At 56.5% G+C, this 15,118-nt stretch overlaps 2 protein-coding genes across 5 annotated transcripts; one reads left to right on the top strand and one right to left on the bottom strand.

Annotated features, from left to right (window-relative positions):
• Positions 1-468: 468 nt before the first annotated feature.
• On the bottom strand, positions 469-3,313 carry LOC132353012 (WW domain-binding protein 4-like). The gene is given in 3 exon segments (XM_059903865.1): positions 469-1,570; positions 1,573-1,852; positions 3,200-3,313. Coding segments are annotated over 3 exon segments (900 nt in total). The 3' UTR covers positions 469-1,064.
• Positions 3,206-13,266, top strand: LOC132352995 (myeloid zinc finger 1). 4 transcript variants are annotated; one of them, XM_059903826.1, is made up of 6 exons: positions 3,206-3,726; positions 4,896-5,409; positions 5,802-5,985; positions 6,486-6,556; positions 6,655-6,775; positions 11,649-13,266. In XM_059903826.1, exons 2-6 carry the CDS (start codon positions 5,014-5,016, stop codon positions 13,082-13,084), a joined length of 2,208 nt encoding a protein of 735 aa, XP_059759809.1. In that variant the 5' UTR covers positions 3,206-3,726; positions 4,896-5,013; the 3' UTR covers positions 13,085-13,266. The 4 variants fall into 4 exon arrangements, with proteins under 4 accessions (XP_059759809.1, XP_059759808.1, XP_059759810.1 ...); XM_059903825.1 differs by having other exon boundaries at positions 4,974-5,409; XM_059903827.1 differs by lacking the exon at positions 3,206-3,726 and adding an exon at positions 3,752-4,071 and having other exon boundaries at positions 4,974-5,409.
• The last annotated feature ends 1,852 nt before the right edge of the window (positions 13,267-15,118 follow it).

Here is a 15,118-nt window from a genome sequence, read left to right on the forward strand (position 1 = left end):
TCTTGAATAATATCAGTGTGCAAAAGTAATGCATTTTTGGGACTCCCCTCGTGGCGCAGTGGATAAGACTCCGTGCTCCCAATGCAGGGGGCCTGCGTTCGATCCCTGGTCAGGGAACTAGATCCCACATGCATGCTGCAACTAAGAGCTCGCATGCCACAACTAAGGAGCCTGCCTGCCGCAACTAAGACCCGGTGAGACCAAATAAATAAATAAATATTAAAAAAAAAAAAAAGTAATGCATTTTCAGTGCAGTACAAGTATATTCATACGAGTAAGAATTGAATAAAGGCCTTACTTTTCCATGTTTTAAATAACAGATACATAGCATCTTATATTATGATGTAATTACCAATTTTTAGACACTGAACATAATACACTGTATTACAATGCAATGTGGTAGGCTTCCATTTTAGGAACAAAAATCAGTTTCACATGAAAAAAGAGTTATTTTAAATTCACATAAAATACATTTAGAATAAGTCTAAAATTTTAGCATTAAGTAATGTAAAACAAACACAGAGGAGTTTTCTTTATTATTATTACTTTTATTTTGGCTATGCCAGGTCTTAGTTTTGGCATAGGGGATCTAGTTCCCTGGGATAGAACCTGGACCCCTACATTGGGAGCACAGAGTCTTAACCACTGAACTACCAGCGAAGTCCCTCCATATGGGTCTGATTTTTTATGAGCTTTGGATTTTTCTTCATTTGGACCTGATGAATACCCTTGGGCATTTTTTTCTTTCTGTGTTTCCGATTCAGTTCCTTTATCACTATTTTTTTTTCTTTAAACTTTACTTTTAGCTTTTGCATTTCTGTAGAGACCTCTCCTTCCCCCCCTCCTTTTTCTTTTATTTATTTATTTTTGGCTGCGATGGGTCTTCGTTGCTGCGCGCGGCTTTCTCTAGTTGCGGCGAGCGGGGTCTGCTCTTCGTTGCTGTGCGCGGGCTTCTCATTGCGGTGGCTTCTCTTGTTGCAGAGCACGGGCTCTAGGCGCGCGGGCTTCAGTAGTTGCGGCACGCGGGCTCAGTAGTTGTGGTTCGCGGGCTCTAGAGTGCAGGCTCAGTAGTTGTGGCGCACGGGCTTGGTTGCTACGCAGCATGTGGGATCTTCCTGGACCAGGACTCGAACCTGTGTCCCCTGCATTAGCAGGCGGATTCTTAACCACCGCGCCACCAGGGAAGTCCCATTCCCCCCCCCCCTTTTTTCTGCTTGGTGTTCCACATCAGAATCACAACGTGAATCTGATGATTTGGACTCTTCTTGGGTACCAAGTGACTTTTCATTGACTTTACTAGAATGCAGATCGCCAGAGTGTGGAATGAAATCATCAGGTTTTCCCCATCTGGATTCCCCTGTTTCTGTATTATAATAATAGGTATAACCATCTTCACTTAAACCTTCTACCCAAACAGTCCTCACTGCCGTCTTTTTAAAGTTTCCTTGAAATCCTTCAGGTTTCTCCCACTGAGATGCTCCTGTGATAAGATCATAATGGTAATGGTAACCCTCAGAGGTTATGCCTTCTACCCATCTGCTCTTTGAAGGGTCTTTTTTTTTCTTTTTTTCTTTTGCTGATTTGATGCAGAGGCGGGTGGGATAGTGCTGGTTACTGGTGATATGCTTGGCTCTGAAGTTTCTGACTCTAAGCCAAGGCTTTTCAAATCCTTTTGGTATTCTTTCAGGGCAGCTGCCTCCATTGCAGCAAACTCCTTTGATGCCTTCTCTTCTTCCTTTGCCCTATCCAGCCTCTTCGGTTTAATCTCACTGATCCTCTTTGCCACATTTTCCTTATGATTCTTTCCTCTTTCATGAAGTTCAACACTAGACCTATTGTCGCAATCCAGCACCTGCAGTAATCAGAGAATTTCTTTGGTTGTGACCTCCAGCAGTCTGCCATGACTGGACCAGCCGCCCCGAGGGTCACCCCCAGGCCCAGCTGAGGCTCGTGTTCCCCACGCGGGACAAGTCAGGGTCCAGCTCACTGCGAGGCCCACCGGAGCCTCCGCGCCCGGACCTGGTCTCCTTCTTTCCCACCATCCTCGCTACGTCTTTTCCTTTCCTGTGTCTGTCTCACTGTTTTCTCTTTCTCCCTGTCTGTCCCCCATTCTGGAGAAATGGTTCCCTTTAGACTGTCAAAATATAATTTTCGAAACAGCTAAAGACAAACTCCGTGAGCACGTGTCAAATATCTGTTTACCTCCGGTGGGAACTAGCAGGTGACATAGGTGGTTCTGGGAAGATGAGAGAGAAGGAACAACAGAAAGGGTGAAAGAACGAACAGTGAAATAAAAGCGCCAAGTCGGATCGGTAGTGCCCCATGGGGCAGTGGGCAGGCATCTTAGTGTTCTGCTTAGTGTCCTACTGGGTGACAAAAAACTTGGGGTACCCTTCTCTACTGGACAGAAGGCATTTACAACCTATCAACCTTTTACTCGTTAGCATCTAACGTCACAGTATCTGGACTCTGATCAAAAGCAGTTAACTTCAAAAAAAGTTGCTTCACTTAGGGAATCAGATGGCCTGAAGCAGGCTTGGTAGAGATGGTGCTAGCTCTTCTAGTCATCTTTTTTTCTCTTAATGGCAAGTTTTGGATAAGTTTTCTTAACATGTGTCCCTCCCGCTCCGTCTTTCTCTCTTCTTGCTGTCACCCTTCTCTGAGTCTTTGAAAACTCTCGATCCACTTTACTGTATCTCTAATTTCTGTCCCTTTCTCCCCTCTTGCTTCTGTACTCCTGATCCTTGTCTGTCCCTTGAATCTCGAGCTGCATGTCTTGTCGCTGTAAATCTTTGTCTCTCCTTTCATCTCCATCCCGCCCTGATCGCTCTCCCTCTTGTTAACTGTTCTGACACACATGTCTGCCCAGCCCTGACTCTCTGACCTAGGTCTCTTTCTGTCCTGCCCGTGTCTCTGTCCGTGTCTGTTCACTTACTTTCACTGTCTCTCCTCACAACTCTCCCCGCCCCCGAGTCTGTGTCTGTCTGTCCTGTCTCTCTCGCTCCGCATCTCTACCCTCACCCTACCTCTCCCATCCTCTTTCAGACGCCGGCCGGTATCCAGGGTTGCCCTGGAAACCGCCTGCACGGCCCACTGGTTACCATGGAGACGCCCGGGCCCGCCTACCGCCCGCGAGCACAAAAAAAAAAAAAAAAAAAACTGTCATCGCGCCGCGCACGCGCGCGGAGGACTGGCTGACCTCCTCCCGGACAGGAGCCGGCCGAGCCTCTCTCCAAGGCGAAAGTGGGAGAGGCTCGCTTGCGGTCCTGAGGGCGGTGGAACGGGTGGCCGGGTCTCCGCAGGGGGTTGCCATGGAGACGGGGGCTGACGGCGTCCTAGCGAGGGCCCTGATTGGTGCAGAACCCTGCTAATCCGCGAAGCCCGTAGAGAATTCAGGGAGACTTGGTGGAGGCATGCGCGGTTGGGAAGGTGGTGCGGCCGCCCGTTGCCCCCTGAGAAGCTTGCTCGCGTCGACGGGCGCCTGGACGCCTGGATTTGAGGCTGGGAGCGCGGGAAGACGCGGCCCGGAGTGTGACCCGATCGTTGCGAACAACGCTGCCCCGGGGCACAGCGGGAGGAGGGTGGAAACTGAGGCGAGGGTGGGGGACGGGCAAGGCGGCGCTCGGGCTGGTGCGTGGAGCATTCTGGGAGACATAGTCCGGCCGGGGAGGGCAGGTCGGCGAGTGCGCATGCTCAGGAGCGCGGAGCGGCCCGCTGAGCGCGGAGGTGAGGGCGGGGGCCCCTCAACCGGGAAGGTTCGGGCGGGGACGGGGGCGGCGGCCCAGCGGGATCGGGAGCGCAGGACAGGGGCCTGGGTGCCCCCCGTGGCCGGGCCCAGCGCTGTCGCGCGAGGCTCGTCAATCACTGCGCGTTGCCACGGCGACAGGATCTGGAGTCCCCGCCCCCAGTTGCCATGGCGGCATCCGGACCTGCCCCGGCTCCCTAAAGCAGAAGGTGCCCGCCCAGGCTTCTGGTAAATGTAGTTCAGGGAGCTCCGCAGGGCCGGCCCGATTACGGAGGCCCAACTGTCTCCTGGGGTTTCAGGTTGACTTGGAACCTTGAGGAGCGAAGGTTAGACCCACGGGATCAGGCGGCCCTCGAAATCGAATCCACTTCCTTAATAAACTCAGATCTCTCCACAAAGGTCGCACTGTACCTCCAGCTGCAGAAGGAGCAGCGCAAGTGTGGTGGGGGTGGGGGAAACGGAGGTTCACAGTGGCACAGCGACATGCCGAGGTTACGTGGCAAATAGGCTGGGCAGAATCTCCGACTTTCCTTGCAGTCCAGTGGTCTCGGCACCTTTGTAGCTCCCCTCTGAAAACTACCCCGTTACCTCCTAGTGCCACCTAAATCAGGAAACGGAGGAGATAGTGGGGCATTGCGTGTTGTGATAAGTCGGGCTCAGAGAATGGGGTTGAATGGGGGGACAATGGTGTCTGGGTGCTGGGCCATACAGGTGACCTTGCACAGGTGTGGGGTGGGGCAGGTGCAGTCAGGCTGCGCTGTGAAACCGCGCTGGGAGGGGAGTGGTCTGAGAGACAAGGCGAGAGAGTGGACGCTGCAGTGATAGACTGGCGTTGGTGGGGGGAGGGGTGGTAGTGGTGCAGATGCCCAGGCAGTGGATGTTGTAGGTGGCATTCACCTGGTAGGGAGAGGGATGCAGAGCAGGGGTTAGGTGGTGCATGTAGAAGAAGCGTGGGCTTTGGGGGAGAGACGAGGTGCCTTCTGGGCCTAAGAAGCAGCCCAGGAATAGGGGGCTACCAGAGACCCTGCACAGGCCCGGCTAGAGAGGCTCACCGAGGGCTCACCAGCCCCACAGGTCCTTGGCACGGGACGGCCTCCGTGCCTCCGTTTCCTCATCCTCCTTCCACTTGGCGGGTCTCGGGATTCAACAGCGCAGCATCCAGTAGGCTCTCAAAGCGCATCGTCACCGCTGTCCTCATCGCAGCCGCCTCACCCCCTTCCTCCCCCAGGGGGAGACGCTGGCCTCAGAGCCCCAGTCTGCTCTTTCCAATGAGGCCCACGGCTCTGGGCTTCCCGGGCCACGCACCCCCAGAAGATGAGGGGCCCATCACGGTGAAGCTGGAGGAGTCTGAGGAGGAGGGTGAAGCCGCCCCATGGGATCCCGGCCCAGAGGCTGCACGACAGCGTTTCCGGCACTTCCGCTATGAGGAGGCAGTGGGTCCCCGCGAGGCGCTGGCCCGGCTGCGGGAGCTGTGCCGCCAGTGGCTGCGGCCCGAGGTGCACTCCAAGGAGCAGGTGCTGGAGCTGCTGGTGCTGGAGCAGTTCCTGGGCGCGCTGCCCGCCGAGATCCAGGCCCGTGTGCGGGGACAGCAGCCGGGCAGCCCTGAGGAGGCCGCTGCCCTGGTCGAGGGCCTGCGCCGGGAGCCAGGAGGGCCCCGGAGATGGGTGAGTCAGTGGCCCTGGGGTCGGGGCTGGAACAGTATGCATCTCTGCCTCTTCCTGGGCGGTGCCATGCTCAGCCAGACACTGGTCCCTTGTGGTTTGGAAGTGGTCACCTGCGGCAGACCCTGTGTGAGGGCAGACGGGGTTCCAGGGCCAGCCTCACTGGCCCATCCCTCCATCACCCAGAGGCATGGACAAGGGATGCAGGGTGGGGAGAGAGGGTGGGTGTCAGCAGCAGGCGAGCAACTGCAGGTGGTCCCTTCACGCCTTGCTCAGTCCCTGGTGGACATGGGTCCTTAGAGGACCTAGTCAGTCGGGACCCCTGGGGTCCCAAGATAGGGTGGATGCCCGTGAACTCCCGACCTGAGCTCCTGATGGCAGGGGCACCTCCCCAGGTCACAGTCCAGGTGCAAGGCCAGGAGGTGCTATCGGAGAAGACGGAGCCCTCCGACTTCCAGCCCCTCCCTCAAGTCACACCTCGGGCTCCAGAACCTGGGCTTGAGATGCCCCATGGGGCCACACAGGAGTCGTCGCTGGGCCTACGGGTGAAAGAGGAGCCTGGGGTTACAGAGGATCCAGGTGAGGGTAGGCAACGTGCCCATGCATTGGTGGTCCCCACATCCCGCCCAGCCAGTGGCCGTCATTATCCCTCGCATGCCAAGCCTGACTGTCACCACTGTGGTTCCTTCCGTGTTCTCAACTGGCATGGAGCTGGCTATTGGGGTTTCCTGGTGTGGGAGGCATGTGGGGTTCTCTCCCTGAGGAGATCCACTGGGGGACATTAGCCGATTGCTCGAGAGCAGACAGAAGGCTGGAGTATGGGTGGGCACAGCTGAGGAAGGACCCCAAAGTGCTGGGGAGCATTCCCTTCTCTCATACGCCTCCCAGGCAGGTGCCAGACATGCCCACCCACACTCTCTGCCATTCCTGTGTGGACCCTTAGAGCCCCCCTGACATGCCCAGCCCCAAGTCTACATCCAGGTCTCACCTCACCTGGACCCCAGCACCTGGCACACCACTGAGGAGGGCATCAGGGTGGGGGGCCCCTGGAGCCGCCTGACCCCACCCTTCCTCTCCAGAGCTTCTGGACTCTGGGCCTCTAACCAACCCCCAGGAGGCCACTTCCACTGTCCTACCTGAGGAGGCCCAGGTGAGCCCCTGCTCTGGGAGCCTCAGTGGGTGGGGGTTGGGTAGGTCCCTCCCTGGGCCTAGCCAGACACAGGCGAGCAGTGACCACTGTGGTTTCAGGGCTGTGGCGTGACGCTGGACCAGGCCTCTCCCCATAGTGAGGCTGGGCCTGAGGGGTCCTCATGGACGGAGCACCCTGAGGCCCTGTGGCAGGAGGAAGCTGGGAGCATCTTCTCCCCAGGTGAGTAATATGGGGCCCTCCGCACGGGCAGCACCACCCCTGACCATCCCACTCCTGGCCCTGCTCAGGTGGCCCCCTTACTCCGGCATTCCCCGAGCTCCTCCATCGCCTGCAGTGTTCAACCTGCTTTAGCATCTCCTACCCGCGAGAGCCAAGCCCCCCACTAACCTCATGGCCCCTCCAGCTGCTGCTCCCCGCCCCCAATAAAACCTCCTGAGAGCAGGACTTGTGTTCCCCACGTCCGCTCCCAGCCCCGGCACCCTGGATGGCCCCCGGGTTCTGGGCTTGCATCCCACTGATTGGGGGGCGGGGCAGAGAGGGACAGCAGGTTAGTAGACAGGGTGGGCAGACAGGGGGGACCTTGACACAGGGTGGGGCCTGGGCAAGACAGAGCGGTGCCCTGCTCTCAGGCCAGATGCCCTGTGCTGTCCCCCTCAGCCACACAGCCTACGACGGTCTGCCGTCGGCCAGGCTCCCTGCCTCCTTGTCCTCCCTGTTCCCTGGACCCCTTCTCTTTGTTGGTTTACTCCCTTGTTATTCATTATTTATTTATTTTTTTTGGCTGCGTTGGGTCTTCGTTTCTGCACGCGGGCTTTCTCTAGTTGCGATGAGCGGGGGCTGCTCTTCGTTGCAGTGCGCGGGCTTCTCGTTGCAGCGGCTTCTCTTGTTGCGGAGCACAGGCTCTAGGCACACGGGCTTCAGTAGTTGTAGCACGCGGGCTCAGTAGTTGTGGTTCGCGGGCTCTAGAGCGCAGGCTGAGTAGTTGTGGCACACGAGCATCGTTGCTCCGCAGCATGTGGGATCTTCCCGGACCAGGGATCAAACCCGTGTCCCCTGCATTGGCAGGCGGATTCTTAACCACTGTGCCACCAGGGAAGTCCCACCCCCTTGTTCTGGTGAACCTTCCTGTGAACTCTGGTGTGGGAAGTAAAGTTCTGAGCTATGTTCCATATCTGAAACACATTTGTATTACACTGAATTTTGGCTGAAGAATTCTTTTTATTAACTCTGTCTCAAAACATTTTTTTTTAATTGCTGTGAAACTGGGTCAAAACATTTTTTATCACCACTGTTGGTGAGCCCTTTCAATTTGAAATTCACATTTCTCAATTGTGGGAAACTGGCTTGCATTGTTTCTTTGATTTCCTTCCCCTCCATTGTTCTGTTCTCTTGTTTCTGGAATGCCTGTTACTTTGTTATTGGACTCTAGGACAGATCCTCCAATGTTCTCTCCACTGCGATTTCCCCATCCCTTTCTTTCTGCTCTATTTTCCGGAAAATGTCTTCAGTTATAGCCTCCAGACCCTCCTTTGAGATTTGCATATCTGCTAGCAGAGTTTTAATTTCCAGGAGTGTCTTCTTTCCCTGAACATTCATTTTTTTAACCACCTTCTGTTATTCTTACAGTTGTAACATCTTTCCTTATTTCTCTGAGGATAACAATAACTTGTTTTTTAAGCTTTCTTCTTCCAGTGTGGTCTCTGGTCCCTCTGGCAGCTCTGAGCAGATGGGTGAGGGTCTTATCGGCCAGGACAACAAATCGGGGCTGGGAGGGGAGGGTGAGGGGTTCACTCCCCAAGGAGACTCACTTCTTGGGAAACGTGAGTGGGTGGGTGGAGCATGAGTGGATGCCACTGAAGCAGTCGTAGGGCAGTCTGGCTGGGCTGCTTGAAGGCACCCCTGCTGTGAGGATCTTCAGTTCTCCCCTCTGAGTGTTCTAAGAAGGCACTCCTAGCCTCTTGCCAGCATCCGGGGAGAGAGGCTAGCGTCGCAGCGCCCAATGTGACTTCCCTTAACTCCCTTGACTCCCTCAGGGTCCTCTCCCGCCCTCAACCCAGCCCTTTGCCAGGATGGGAGAGGAGGTCCAGAAGTCAGAGCTACAGCACTGCCCACTGCTTCCTCAGAATTCTGTGCAGACAGACCCAGGGCTGTTCCCTGCAGTAGCCCTGCCCAGCTTCGGCTTCAGCTTCTGAAACAGCTTCCCCAGCCCGCCTGGTGCCCCTGCCCCTTCACCTGCCTGGCCAGAGGTACCTGGTACCTCCAACTCCTGAACTTTTCAACCTCTGGGGTAAAACGGGTTGATTTCTTTCAGTCTTCCCCACTGCTGACTTACTATTCGCCTTCTCCAGTCTGCTGCACAGTTACCATTTGCCCATTTTGCTTTCCAGAGTAGAAAATATCAGGGATTTGTTTGTTTCCTCTCTTCTTCTCTTCATCTCTGTGGACTTTATGCCTTGTAAAAACAAAACAAAACCTTTATGGTGGTTTTTAATGTTGTTTCACAATGAAACAAATTTAAATAGATACCATTACTACCCAGAAGTCCCCATTTGCTGTTTTTTATCAATAAGGATCCAAACTCATTCTTTTTTCATAACGTCCTTGTTTTGTGGATACTGATCCATCCTTTGAGAATTTGCAAGTACCTTATGTTATTTCTGGCCTTGTTAGTTAGCTCAGTTTCCTTGGGTGTGAATGCTCCCACTGGGTGCACTGCTGACAGCCTGCCCTTCACAGCTCTGGGGGCTTCTTCTTTGTCCCTGCCCTAAGCGTCATCCTGGGTGAGGGACTGCCACAGAGTCCAGCATAACTCTGAACTGGAAGGCTCGTCTGGGCCCCTAGCCATTCAATGGAGATACCTCTGCAGCCTCACTGAAAGCAAAAGGTCCGCGGGTGCACAGGGCTCACCCAGGCTGTGTCCTCAACCCCCAACTTCATGACAGAGCCTGGCTCTCGTCCTCAGTGTCCACAGCCTCGGCACCATACAGCATGGTGCACCAGGCTCTGGATTCCTGAATCTCACCGTCCTTTCTTGCTTTGGAGCTGCCCCAGGTATTTTGAAAGCTCTTTTCTTGTGTTCCGTCTGTCAGTTGTGCATGTTGAAGCTGAGAGAGTAGCATCTGATACATGCCCCTTCTGCTGTTTGTCTTCAGCTGGCTGGCCAGGCTTGGCTCATGCTGTGTAGCTGACGCTCCAGCCTGGACCTGCTTCTCTCAGCCCACAGCCCCCCGGTCTCTCTGCTCTCTCCAGCCACACCGGCAGTTCCACCCCAGGCTCCTCGGCAGGTTCTTTCTCTGCAGTCCCATTCTCTCCTCAGGCTGTACTCTTCCACAGTCAACCACAGCTCACCTCAGCCGCCTTGGTATCCCCATAAGGTCTCCTGGCTGCTCCCCTTGCCCTCAACCGAACATCTTCTGTGCAGCCAGTGCTTTTATCAGGAGAACATTTTGAATTGCTAGGACATTCACGTGTTAGAAAATTCAGAAAGCACAAGGGAGTATACAGTGGAATGCCCCTCTCCTGTATCACATGGTCCTGCACCCCAACAGCCAACATCACCGGTTTTTTGTGTGTACTTCCAGAAAGATTCTCTGCGTAGAAGAACAAACACAAATTCAGGTGCATACTCATTGCCCGCTTTTAAAACACACGTGGATGCTTAATCTTCCCCCTGTTCCACGCCTGACGTTTTTCACGCATCTTCCCACTTGAACACACAGCAACGAGCGCTCTCCTCTTTGGACAGCTGCATAGAGCCCACTGGGGCTCACCGTGGACACACCCGTTTATCCACACAGGCCCCTACTGACATTCCTTTGGGTTACTTTTCAGTGAGAACTGAGAAACCTCCTACACCGGTCATTTCACACAGGGGGACACAACTGGTGGAGAAGCACCTAGACGTGGAACTGTTGGATCAGAGGGTGGGAAATTGGACGCTTTGATGCACTTTGCCACACTGGCTTCTGTTGATGCTCGCCAGCGGTGCACACAAATGCTTGGGTTCCTGGAGTTAGGGTGTGGAACCGGTAACGAGTACGGCCCTAATACGCACTTCGCTTACTAGGAGGGGACTGAGCATATTTTACAGAATTTAAGCATCAGTGACATTTCCTTTCCTTTTCCTGCCCTTTCCCGTTTGTCAGGTTGTCCGTCTTTCTTGTTGATTGATTGGCGCACCTTACTTTGGTTAATTAGTCTCTTGCCTCTGGAGAGTTCTCAGTTTGTCATTCGTCTTTTGACTCGGAGGGTTTTTGCTGTGCACAGATGATTTCCTTTGACACAGTATAGTTTTTCTGAGTTTTCTTTGGCAGCTGATAGGTCTTCTGTCACCTACTGAAGCCCTTGCTAGTCTCCCAGTCTCCTTGCTTTAACTTCCTTCTTCTCCGTTGCCTGTGCTCACATCGCCTGCCTCCCCCAGCATCTAATGATGGAGTGCTCACAGCGTGGCTGGAACCTGCTCCTTTTACCCGCAGACACCCACCCCTGTCTGATCACATGCAGGCCCAGGACTCCGTAGGCCATGTACATGCCACAGCAGCCATGTTCACGTTTCCCGGCAGACTGGGCCCAACTCCTGTGCCCCACAGCCTGCGTGTGGCCTCTGACCCTCGGGAGTCCCGTGGGCATCTCAAGGAAGGCACGGCAGACAAAAGTCCTTGTTGCCTGCATTCCCTGCCTCTACCCCCTGCCCTATTCCCTTCCTGTTGGCTCCACTTCCAGCCTCCCTCAGACCCACCCACAGCTCTGCCTTTGTGGAAACCATCATCATCCACCCGGACAGTGCAAGGGCCACCTGCCCCACCTTTGCCCTACAGCCCTTCCAGAAAGGTGGTTTTTACAAACTTAAGTCAGACCTGGAAAGCTTGTCCCCAGCTTTTCAGTCTTCCACCTCCTGAAGGGTCTGTCCCATTGTCACCTCCTTAGGGAAGCCTGCACAGGTACAACCCCTGCCCCTGCCCACGTCACTTCTGTCTGCCTCCTTGGTCAGTTTCAGGTCGCTCTAGTTCGCACCGTTTCCGCAGGGCTGGAGTGGCTCTGGGCACAAGTGGGTTCTCTGTCATGAATGAGTGGATCCCCTTCTGCAATGCAGGGTTTACACTCCAGATGGACAGCATCTCTGCTGGCCCAGACACTGTGAGCCCCCACGTCCACCTCCCCTGGGACCTCGGCGTGGCCAGCCTCACGGGCCGACTCGAGTCACCCTCCCTCGAAGGTGGCTTCTCACACGCGCTGGTGCTCTCCAGCGACCCGGGAGGTGAGCAGGACCCCACGTACGATCCCCGCCAGGGCGTGGGCCCCGGGCTGGCCGCCGCTCGCTGGCGTGCCCCCAGGGGCCGGAGCCGGGGTCGAGGTCGCCCCAGCACAGGCGCCGGAGCCGTGCGAGGTGGCCGCTGCGACGTGTGCGGGAAGGTGTTCAGCCAGCGCAGCAACCTGCTAAGGCACCAGAAGATACACACGGGCGAGCGGCCGTTCGTGTGCGGCGAATGCGGCCGCAGCTTCAGCCGCAGCTCGCACCTGCTGCGCCACCAGCTCACCCACACCGAGGAGCGGCCGTTCGTGTGCGGCGACTGCGGCCAAGGCTTCGTACGCAGCGCGCGCCTGGAGGAGCACCGGCGCGTGCACACGGGCGAGCAGCCCTTCCGCTGCGCCGAGTGCGGCCAGAGCTTCCGGCAGCGCTCCAACCTGCTGCAGCACCAGCGCATCCACGGCGACCCCCCGGGCCCCGGCGCGGCACCCCCCGCGCCTCCTGGCGCGCCGGAGCCCCCAGGCCCCTTCCCGTGCAGCGAGTGCCGCGAGAGCTTCGCGCGGCGCGCCGTGCTGCTGGAGCACCAGGCGGTGCACACGGGCGACAAGTCTTTCGGCTGCGTGGAGTGCGGCGAGCGCTTCGGCCGCCGTTCGGTGCTGCTGCAGCACCGGCGCGTGCACAGCGGCGAGCGGCCCTTCGCCTGCGCTGAGTGCGGCCAGAGCTTCCGGCAGCGCTCCAACCTCACGCAGCACCGGCGCATCCACACGGGCGAGCGGCCCTTCGCCTGCGTGGAGTGCGGCAAGGCCTTCCGCCAGCGGCCCACGCTCACGCAGCACCTGCGCGTGCACACGGGGGAAAAGCCCTTCGCCTGCCCTGAGTGCGGCCAGCGCTTCAGCCAGCGTCTGAAGCTCACTCGCCATCAGCGGACGCACACCGGCGAGAAGCCCTACCACTGCAGCGAGTGTGGCCTGGGCTTCACGCAAGTCTCGCGGCTCACCGAGCACCAGCGCATCCACACAGGCGAGCGGCCCTTCGCCTGCCCGGACTGCGGCCAGAGCTTCCGGCAGCACGCCAACCTCACGCAGCACCGGCGCATCCACACGGGCGAGCGGCCGTACGCATGCCCCGAGTGCGGCAAAGCCTTTCGCCAGCGGCCCACGCTCACGCAGCATCTGCGCACCCACCGGCGCGAGAAGCCCTTCGCCTGCCAGGACTGCGGCCGCTGCTTCCACCAGAGCACCAAGCTCATCCAGCATCAGCGCGTCCACAGTGCAGAGTAGCCAGCGCGCGCTGCACCCCCGTCTCCGCCCTCACCTCGGTCCTCCGTGCGGGGGTGGGGGGGCGCTGCTGCAGAACACCTACCTCGCGGGGATGCTGTGAGGCCTGTGATCACGTGGGTACAAGCCAGCCCTCTTAGGGCCCGGTGCCCAGTAGGTGCTCAATAAACAGTACACGGAACCTGCGTCTGGGTCTGCACCAATTCAGTTCCTCCCCACCTGCCTGGGTCCCTCTCTGCCCACCCCACAGGTCCACCACTTTCTTTGCAACCACATGATTCCTGTAAGAGCCAGAGCCCCCTGCAGATGTGGCCCCTAGCAGAGCCTGGCCATATCTGTGGGGTGCCCCCCTTGCACCACGGCTCCTGTACTATTTGCCCATGTTCCCTTCGACCCACACATCTGCCGGCCCAGCCAGCTGCCAGATGAGGACCTGGACTGGCAGAGTTCTCCCCAGCCAGCCAACATCATCAGGTGCTGAAGTATCAGGCTGGTGTCCAGCAAGCCAGAGCCGGCCTGAGAATGTGTTTATGAAACTTTAAACCTAGGGAGCCACTTCTTAGGTGTGAAAGCTACAAGGCTTTACCTGGGAATCCATATTCTTGCGAGACTTTCCTCTGTTCCCCGCAGACTCCAGCCAGTCCGCGACCCGCAGGCGGCTGCAAGCCCCAGGCCATTTCCCCAGCCCTCTAGTATCGTTCCCATCACGCGCCCATCACGCGCCGTTCTCCTCCCTCCCCGGCCCCACGCACAGCCCCTAAGGGCTCCCGCACGCTGGGAGGGCTCTATCGTGAGTGTGTTCAGTAACGAGTCGCAGGAAGCACAGCCGGCAGCAGCTTTCCTGAAGATGGACAGATACTGCCAGTTCCACTTCCGTGTCCTGCAGACTTGAGGGCGGGCGTCTCTGGAACCCTCCAGCCTCTTCCGGTGCCATTGCTTCTTTTGCCCCATCTTCCCCTTCCATCCTACTGCTCAGGCCCTGACACAGTCCCCCACTCCACCCATGGGTGCTGTAAGTGCCAGAGACAATGGAGAAAGGCAGCTCCAAAGAGGGCATCTTCATGCAGCAGGGTCTGGCTTGGGACTTAAACCCCACTCCAGGAGGGTGTCAGCCTGCCCTTGGCCTAGAGGGTTCCAGAACAGCCCTTCTAGGCCTGTATGTCCAAGCTTCTTCCAGAAGTGCAGCTGGACTTGCCCCTGCCACTGAGTCACCCTGATCCCTTCAAGACTTGGGCCCTGGTATCTGGGAAAGACAAGCCAGCCTGGGCCAGAGGCTTCCTACAGACATGCTAGAGAAGGCATGCTCCCTGCCTCAGCCCCCCTTCCTCCCCTCCCCTATCCCTCCCTTTTCCCCACCTCCCCGCTAGTCTAGCCCCAGCCAAGACCAGAGCCACTCTGGCATCTACTACGTCTGGCAAAGTCAGCAACCCCCCCATGCAGGGGCACTCCTGTGTGGCACAGTCAGGGGTGGGGCGTCCCCGGACCCTCTGACAGCACTCACGGTTCTCTCTGATCACAAAGGGGATTCTAGGAAACCTGGTCTGGGATCTGTAGAATCAGAGGGGAGAGGAAGGCAGGGAGGGGTTGGGAGAATCAGATCAGAGAAGGCATATGAATGAACACTGAGGTAGCCAGTGGTCTCAGGTTAGAGGAATGTTGCCGGAACTTTATAAATCCTGTAACATGGCTTTTTTTTTTTTCTTTTTCTTTTTTTTACAACTTGTATGATTTTTATCATCTGAAACAAAGAAAACAAGAAAGCTCTCATCTTCGATCATCTTCGTGTTAATCATGAAGGGAAATCTGTGCAGATACAACTACATAAAAACATGAAATTTCACACAGGAAAAATTACAGTAAACATGAAAAGCATGGAGACATCCGGCCAGGGCCCCACACCCGAAGCCTTGAGAAGTCCATGGACCCACCTGCCAAAACAGCCCTCTGAGAAGAAATCAACATGAACAGCTATGTGAGGGCCACCCATGAAAGGTCATTTCTGCAGCTGGCCAGGCACACCTCTGCAATCCAGTCATG

Source organism: Balaenoptera ricei, chromosome 19, assembly GCF_028023285.1.
Source record: "Balaenoptera ricei isolate mBalRic1 chromosome 19, mBalRic1.hap2, whole genome shotgun sequence".
NCBI classification, from domain to species: domain Eukaryota; kingdom Metazoa; phylum Chordata; class Mammalia; order Artiodactyla; family Balaenopteridae; genus Balaenoptera; species Balaenoptera ricei.